Source organism: Euprymna scolopes, chromosome 45, assembly GCF_053919585.1.
Source record: "Euprymna scolopes isolate OS-2025 chromosome 45, ASM5391958v1, whole genome shotgun sequence".
NCBI classification, from domain to species: Eukaryota; Metazoa; Mollusca; class Cephalopoda; order Sepiida; family Sepiolidae; genus Euprymna; species Euprymna scolopes.
This window is the reverse complement of record NC_136526.1, coordinates 55,062,680-55,071,560: the sequence shown is the minus strand read 5'-3', so window position 1 is coordinate 55,071,560 and position 8,881 is coordinate 55,062,680. Positions and strand designations below refer to the sequence as shown.

Here is an 8,881-nt window from a genome sequence, read left to right as displayed (position 1 = left end):
TTGCTATAAATTAAGACAGCCGATTTCTTGCTATAAATTAAGACAGCCGATTTCTTGCTATAAATTAAGACAGCCGATTTCTTGCTATAAATTAAGACAGCCGATTTCTTGCTATAAATTAAGACAGCCGATTTCTTGCTATAAATTAAGACAGCCGATTTCTTGCTATAAATTAAGACAGCCGATTTCTTGCTATAAATTAAGACAGCCGATTTCTTGCTATAAATTAAGACAGCCGATTTCTTGCTATAAATTAAGACAGCCGATTTCTTGCTATAAATTAAGACAGCCGATTTCTTGCTATAAATTAAGACAGCCGATTTCTTGCTATAAATTAAGACAGCCGATTTCTTGCTATAAATTAAGACAGCCGATTTCTTGCTATAAATTAAGACAGCCGATTTCTTGCTATAAATTAAGACAGCCGATTTCTTGCTATAAATTAAGACAGCCGATTTCTTGCTATAAATTAAGACAGCCGATTTCTTGCTATAAATTAAGACAGCCGATTTCTTGCTATAAATTAAGACAGCCGATTTCTTGCTATAAATTAAGACAGCCGATTTCTTGCTATAAATTAAGACAGCCGATTTCTTGCTATAAATTAAGACAGCCGATTTCTTGCTATAAATTAAGACAGCCGATTTCTTGCTATAAATTAAGACAGCCGATTTCTTGCTATAAATTAAGACAGCCGATTTCTTGCTATAAATTAAGACAGCCGATTTCTTGCTATAAATTAAGACAGCCGATTTCTTGCTATAAATTAAGACAGCCGATTTCTTGCTATAAATTAAGACAGCCGATTTCTTGCTATAAATTAAGACAGCCGATTTCTTGCTATAAATTAAGACAGCCGATTTCTTGCTATAAATTAAGACAGCCGATTTCTTGCTATAAATTAAGACAGCCGATTTCTTGCTATAAATTAAGACAGCCGATTTCTTGCTATAAATTAAGACAGCCGATTTCTTGCTATAAATTAAGACAGCCGATTTCTTGCTATAAATTAAGACAGCCGATTTCTTGCTATAAATTAAGACAGCCGATTTCTTGCTATAAATTAAGACAGCCGATTTCTTGCTATAAATTAAGACAGCCGATTTCTTGCTATAAATTAAGACAGCCGATTTCTTGCTATAAATTAAGACAGCCGATTTCTTGCTATAAATTAAGACAGCCGATTTCTTGCTATAAATTAAGACAGCCGATTTCTTGCTATAAATTAAGACAGCCGATTTCTTGCTATAAATTAAGACAGCCGATTTCTTGCTATAAATTAAGACAGCCGATTTCTTGCTATAAATTAAGACAGCCGATTTCTTGCTATAAATTAAGACAGCCGATTTCTTGCTATAAATTAAGACAGCCGATTTCTTGCTATAAATTAAGACAGCCGATTTCTTGCTATAAATTAAGACAGCCGATTTCTTGCTATAAATTAAGACAGCCGATTTCTTGCTATAAATTAAGGCAGCCGATTTCTTGCTATAAATTAAGGCAGCCGATTTCTTGCTATAAATTAAGGCAGCCGATTTCTTGCTATAAATTAAGGCAGCCGATTTCTTGCTATAAATTAAGGCAGCCGATTTCTTGCTATAAATTAAGGCAGCCGATTTCTTGCTATAAATTAAGGCAGCCGATTTCTTGCTATAAATTAAGGCAGCCGATTTCTTGCTATAAATTAAGGCAGCCGATTTCTTGCTATAAATTAAGGCAGCCGATTTCTTGCTATAAATTAAGGCAGCCGATTTCTTGCTATAAATTAAGACAGCCGATTTCTTGCTATAAATTAAGACAGCCGATTTCTTGCTATAAATTAAGACAGCCGATTTCTTGCTATAAATTAAGACAGCCGATTTCTTGCTATAAATTAAGACAGCCGATTTCTTGCTATAAATTAAGACAGCCGATTTCTTGCTATAAATTAAGACAGCCGATTTCTTGCTATAAATTAAGACAGCCGATTTCTTGCTATAAATTAAGACAGCCGATTTCTTGCTATAAATTAAGACAGCCGATTTCTTGCTATAAATTAAGACAGCCGATTTCTTGCTATAAATTAAGACAGCCGATTTCTTGCTATAAATTAAGACAGCCGATTTCTTGCTATAAATTAAGACAGCCGATTTCTTGCTATAAATTAAGACAGCCGATTTCTTGCTATAAATTAAGACAGCCGATTTCTTGCTATAAATTAAGACAGCCGATTTCTTGCTATAAATTAAGACAGCCGATTTCTTGCTATAAATTAAGACAGCCGATTTCTTGCTATAAATTAAGACAGCCGATTTCTTGCTATAAATTAAGACAGCCGATTTCTTGCTATAAATTAAGACAGCCGATTTCTTGCTATAAATTAAGACAGCCGATTTCTTGCTATAAATTAAGACAGCCGATTTCTTGCTATAAATTAAGACAGCCGATTTCTTGCTATAAATTAAGACAGCCGATTTCTTGCTATAAATTAAGACAGCCGATTTCTTGCTATAAATTAAGACAGCCGATTTCTTGCTATAAATTAAGACAGCCGATTTCTTGCTATAAATTAAGGCAGCCGATTTCTTGCTATAAATTAAGGCAGCCGATTTCTTGCTATAAATTAAGGCAGCCGATTTCTTGCTATAAATTAAGGCAGCCGATTTCTTGCTATAAATTAAGGCAGCCGATTTCTTGCTATAAATTAAGGCAGCCGATTTCTTGCTATAAATTAAGGCAGCCGATTTCTTGCTATAAATTAAGGCAGCCGATTTCTTGCTATAAATTAAGACAGCCGATTTCTTGCTATAAATTAAGACAGCCGATTTCTTGCTATAAATTAAGACAGCCGATTTCTTGCTATAAATTAAGACAGCCGATTTCTTGCTATAAATTAAGACAGCCGATTTCTTGCTATAAATTAAGACAGCCGATTTCTTGCTATAAATTAAGACAGCCGATTTCTTGCTATAAATTAAGACAGCCGATTTCTTGCTATAAATTAAGACAGCCGATTTCTTGCTATAAATTAAGACAGCCGATTTCTTGCTATAAATTAAGACAGCCGATTTCTTGCTATAAATTAAGACAGCCGATTTCTTGCTATAAATTAAGACAGCCGATTTCTTGCTATAAATTAAGACAGCCGATTTCTTGCTATAAATTAAGACAGCCGATTTCTTGCTATAAATTAAGACAGCCGATTTCTTGCTATAAATTAAGACAGCCGATTTCTTGCTATAAATTAAGACAGCCGATTTCTTGCTATAAATTAAGACAGCCGATTTCTTGCTATAAATTAAGACAGCCGATTTCTTGCTATAAATTAAGACAGCCGATTTCTTGCTATAAATTAAGACAGCCGATTTCTTGCTATAAATTAAGACAGCCGATTTCTTGCTATAAATTAAGACAGCCGATTTCTTGCTATAAATTAAGACAGCCGATTTCTTGCTATAAATTAAGACAGCCGATTTCTTGCTATAAATTAAGACAGCCGATTTCTTGCTATAAATTAAGACAGCCGATTTCTTGCTATAAATTAAGACAGCCGATTTCTTGCTATAAATTAAGACAGCCGATTTCTTGCTATAAATTAAGACAGCCGATTTCTTGCTATAAATTAAGACAGCCGATTTCTTGCTATAAATTAAGACAGCCGATTTCTTGCTATAAATTAAGACAGCCGATTTCTTGCTATAAATTAAGACAGCCGATTTCTTGCTATAAATTAAGACAGCCGATTTCTTGCTATAAATTAAGACAGCCGATTTCTTGCTATAAATTAAGACAGCCGATTTCTTGCTATAAATTAAGACAGCCGATTTCTTGCTATAAATTAAAAAAGCCGATTTCTTGCTATAAATTAAAAAAGCCGATTTCTTGCTATAAATTAAAAAAGCCGATTTCTTGCTATAAATTAAAAAAGCCGATTTCTTGCTATAAATTAAGACAGCCGATTTCTTGCTATAAATTAAGACAGCCGATTTCTTGCTATAAATTAAGACAGCCGATTTCTTGCTATAAATTAAGACAGCCGATTTCTTGCTATAAATTAAGACAGCCGATTTCTTGCTATAAATTAAGACAGCCGATTTCTTGCTATAAATTAAGACAGCCGATTTCTTGCTATAAATTAAGACAGCCGATTTCTTGCTATAAATTAAGACAGCCGATTTCTTGCTATAAATTAAGACAGCCGATTTCTTGCTATAAATTAAGACAGCCGATTTCTTGCTATAAATTAAGACAGCCGATTTCTTGCTATAAATTAAGACAGCCGATTTCTTGCTATAAATTAAGACAGCCGATTTCTTGCTATAAATTAAGACAGCCGATTTCTTGCTATAAATTAAGACAGCCGATTTCTTGCTATAAATTAAGACAGCCGATTTCTTGCTATAAATTAAGACAGCCGATTTCTTGCTATAAATTAAGACAGCCGATTTCTTGCTATAAATTAAGACAGCCGATTTCTTGCTATAAATTAAGACAGCCGATTTCTTGCTATAAATTAAGACAGCCGATTTCTTGCTATAAATTAAGACAGCCGATTTCTTGCTATAAATTAAGACAGCCGATTTCTTGCTATAAATTAAGACAGCCGATTTCTTGCTATAAATTAAGACAGCCGATTTCTTGCTATAAATTAAGACAGCCGATTTCTTGCTATAAATTAAGACAGCCGATTTCTTGCTATAAATTAAGACAGCCGATTTCTTGCTATAAATTAAGACAGCCGATTTCTTGCTATAAATTAAGACAGCCGATTTCTTGCTATAAATTAAGACAGCCGATTTCTTGCTATAAATTAAGACAGCCGATTTCTTGCTATAAATTAAGACAGCCGATTTCTTGCTATAAATTAAGACAGCCGATTTCTTGCTATAAATTAAGACAGCCGATTTCTTGCTATAAATTAAGACAGCCGATTTCTTGCTATAAATTAAGACAGCCGATTTCTTGCTATAAATTAAAAAAGCCGATTTCTTGCTATAAATTAAAAAAGCCGATTTCTTGCTATAAATTAAAAAAGCCGATTTCTTGCTATAAATTAAAAAAGCCGATTTCTTGCTATAAATTAAAAAAGCCGATTTCTTGCTATAAATTAAAAAAGCCGATTTCTTGCTATAAATTAAGACAGCCGATTTCTTGCTATAAATTAAGACAGCCGATTTCTTGCTATAAATTAAGACAGCCGATTTCTTGATATAAATCAAAAAAGCCGATTCCTGCTAAATAAAAAGCCGATTCCTGCTAAATAAAAAGCCGATTCCTGCTAAATAAAAAGCCGATTCCTGCTAAATAAAAAGCCGATTCCTGCTTAATAAAAAGCTGATTCCTGCTTAATAAAAAGCCGATTCCTGCTTAATAAAAAGCCGATTCCTGCTTAATAAAAAGCCGATTCCTGCTTAATAAAAAGCCGATTCCTGCTTAATAAAAAGCCGATTCCTGCTTAATAAAAAGCCGATTCCTGCTAAATAAAAAGCCAATTCCTGCTAAATAAAAAGCCAATTCCTGCTGAAAACAAAAATAACTTTTTTTGCTAAAATAAACAGAAACAAATAAAACGGTTTCTTGCTAAAAAAAAAAAAAAAAAAAGGAAGATTTCTTGCTATAAAAGCTGTCAGAGGTTTAGGAGGGGCTTTTTTAGCAAGAAGGGCTTGCTACAAAAAAACAAAAAAGTACATAGAGATTAAAATAAAACATACCTGTTGAATTGTTTCGGTTATAGCTGAAGGAACTCAGAATTATCTGATTTCTTGCTGAAATAAAATAAAAAAGTAGGGGGGGGGCATATTTAGAGATCAAAGTAAAACATACCTGTTGAATTGCGAGTTTCTTATCAAGATTGTCCGAAGCAGCTTTCACTTCGTTTAGTATGGAATGCAAATTAGGAAAGTCTTTCCAGCAAGCTTTCTTACACATCTTTCGCGTTTCGTCTTCAAGTTTTTTAATAGTTTTATTAAGTTGTTCAGAGAAAAATTCAATCTCGGGATTATTTTTTGGTTCGTCGTTTAATTGTATCTCCTGCGCTCTCTTCAAAATCGGTACAAATTCTTGCCGATATTTCAGCACGCCAAGTTGGAAGCAAACCTCATTCTCTTTGTGAGAATATAAAGTTTTGTGTTTTTCCATTTCCGATTTCCTTGTGTTATATTCTTCCACCTGGCTAGAATGTCCGCCCTCTTTGGGTGCATCTTCCACGATTATTTCCGGTTGCAACGGAGGCATAGAGATGAACAACTGGCCGCAGATATTACAGCCTGTTTCACTTAGTTTTATGTCAGTGAAATAATCCACCTGATTTCCCGATTCCTTGGCAATTTCATTGGAAACATTGAAAACGAGTTGCTTCAATAACGTGCGGCATTTGTATGTGCGATATGCTCGTGATATGATGTGAACCGCTTCAAATTTCTTCGCAGCCTCCCTTGCTTGAGATAACTCAGATTCAGTAAAACCATCTTCATCTTCTTCTTCAGAGTAATATTCGTCATCTTGCGTTTGTTTTTCCATTGTCTCTTCAAAGTTCAAGGAATTTAAACTGCTCGTTGCATTAGCAAGAAAACAACATTGTAGGCCTTGACCAGTTTGGATGTTAAAATTCCAATAATACTGACCGAGAGAGTCTCCTCTTTTCTGTAGTAGCTCATTTAATATCAGCACAGTGTCTAGAGATCCTTTTATTTTGTGGAGTTTGGAAAGAGATTCTTTCAATCTTGGTGCCATTACATTGGATATAGAAAGACTATTTAAGGCATGGCGAATCTCAGGTAACAAGTGTTCCGGGATTCCTCTGTTAATGTTGCTCAATAAAAGAAGGCCAATGACAAGATAGCGTTCAGTAACCCCCGATTTCACATATCGGTCTTTTAGTGCCACCTGAAGAATCTTCTGGTTGCACAAGAGATGCACTAATTTTTCAATCCGGTTAAACAAGGTCGTCATAAAATGACCATAAAGAGGTTTGCTTATTGCTATTGCAGTTTGGAAAGAAAATGTAACATTTTGTTGCAGACAATCGACAAACTGCGACTGAATCAGATAACTCTCTGGAAGGTAAGAAATTATTTCTTTTTGGTTTTTTAAAACTAACGTCAAAGCAATAACAACAAAGATCTCGCACCAAAATAACAAAATATCCAAATTGGGTAAGACGATGGCCTTCCGCATTAAAAGTCCTGTGTATTTTGTGAATTTTATCAAAGATTCAAATGGGTCAGATCTCTCATACAACTGGATGAGAGATTCAATGAATCGCTCGTAGACACAAACGTTAAAACCGTCACAGGGTATTAGGATTCCAGGGCCTTGATTTAGATTAACGCAATTTGTGGATTGGCATAATTCTTTCATCCAACGTTCTACAGAGGTATTCAACCCAAATAGATCAATCAACATCTTGCTCTCCAAAAAGAAGTCCGAAACAGCACGGCTCCTAGACCTAATGCGTTTCCACATTGCAAACAGATAATTCCTGATATATTTTGAACATTTAGGAAATAAAGAAAACCTTTTCTTTAGAGATTGGAATTGACTGTGCGTTAATGGCAAAGCATTACCGGCAATTGGTATTAGAAGTTTCACCAACAATTTACCTAACATATACACATTCCCGCCCATCATGAGTTCGACTTGCTTCATTAAAGCAAGATCTTCTTTATTGACTTGGTCAATTAATTCATGATCCATCAGCATTATTATTTGCGTGAGTTTTATCGTATTATTGAAGGCGTCGTAAGAATAGGATTCATGACTGTGCAAACATATAGAATCTTGGTTTTTACAAGTGACCTTAATTTTTCTGAGGGCGCAAAAACATTCCTCCACAATTTGGCATTCATGACCAGCTATATAGACCGGGCATTGTATGGATTGGATAAGACGCATCATGTAAGTCGTCCGCACATTTGCAAACAAGTTTTCAATCACTTTCAGAAGATGTTGATGTAGTTTTTGTTTTATTTCTTTGATGGGATGCTGAGATGAAGAATCCGTGATAGACATTGGTTCTAATTGGATGCTGACTAGTGGCTGAAGTTGTGGATAGACGCACACGGTTAGGTTGTTAAGTATATGAAATCCAAAATGCTCTAGGCATTCCCGCAGTGGAAGACTGACTGTAGGGGCCGTATATCTTAAGTCGTTTAGAAGCTTATAGCCCATTTCAATAGCTTTCACGATATCACCCATGTCATCTATCTCGTTCTGCTGAATGTGTTCTATGAGAATATTTGCAGATTGTAAAGCACCTAAAAAAAAAAAAAAAAGAGGAAATGAAACTAAATTTTCAAAAACAGATTTTTATTTCATAAAGCAAAAATGTCCCAGTTATTTTAAAAAAAAATGGTTTAAGCATTTAATTTTTATTGTTATTTTGATGACAAATGCTAAAGATACTCTCATATTGAGGGATCATTTGACATTACACGACACTGATCTCCCACTCTAAATTCTAATCAATTTTTTATTTTTTTTTAATAGTTTGAAATTTTCACTCTTAACCCCAACAACCAAAAAAAAAAAAAAAAAAAAAAAAAATAGAATCTAACATTTTTATCGGAGGGGGAAGTACTTAAGGGGTATTTATATCTAATCATAAACCAAATGTTATTAGGTTGAAAATTTGGTAAAACCGCAGTTTAGTGGCCTGTACATAATACGATTAACAAATTAGATACAAACGATAAATCTTGATTTTTTTTTTATTAAAATTTGTTAAATAAGCAAATAAAATTAATTCAAATTAAAATCTTGTTAGTATTACGCCGGCAATATTAAAAAAGTCCACACAGATTTTTATTTCATAAATTGAAAAAATAAGATCAAATATCCAAGTTAAAAAAAAATTGTTTACGCATTTATTTTTATTCATATTTTTTCAGATCTGGAATGAATT

The 8,881-nt window shown here is 33.8% G+C and overlaps 1 protein-coding gene across 1 annotated transcript in view; it reads right to left on the bottom strand.

The window, feature by feature from the left end:
- Positions 1 to 8,881, bottom strand: part of LOC145269674 (TPR and ankyrin repeat-containing protein 1-like) — a 199,491-nt gene that overhangs the window by 7,201 nt on the left and 183,409 nt on the right. The window contains exon 30 of the mRNA XM_080125382.1: positions 5,803 to 8,234. Coding sequence (XP_079981508.1) covers positions 5,803 to 8,234 — 2,432 coding nt within the window. The remainder of the gene's footprint in view (positions 1 to 5,802; positions 8,235 to 8,881) is intronic.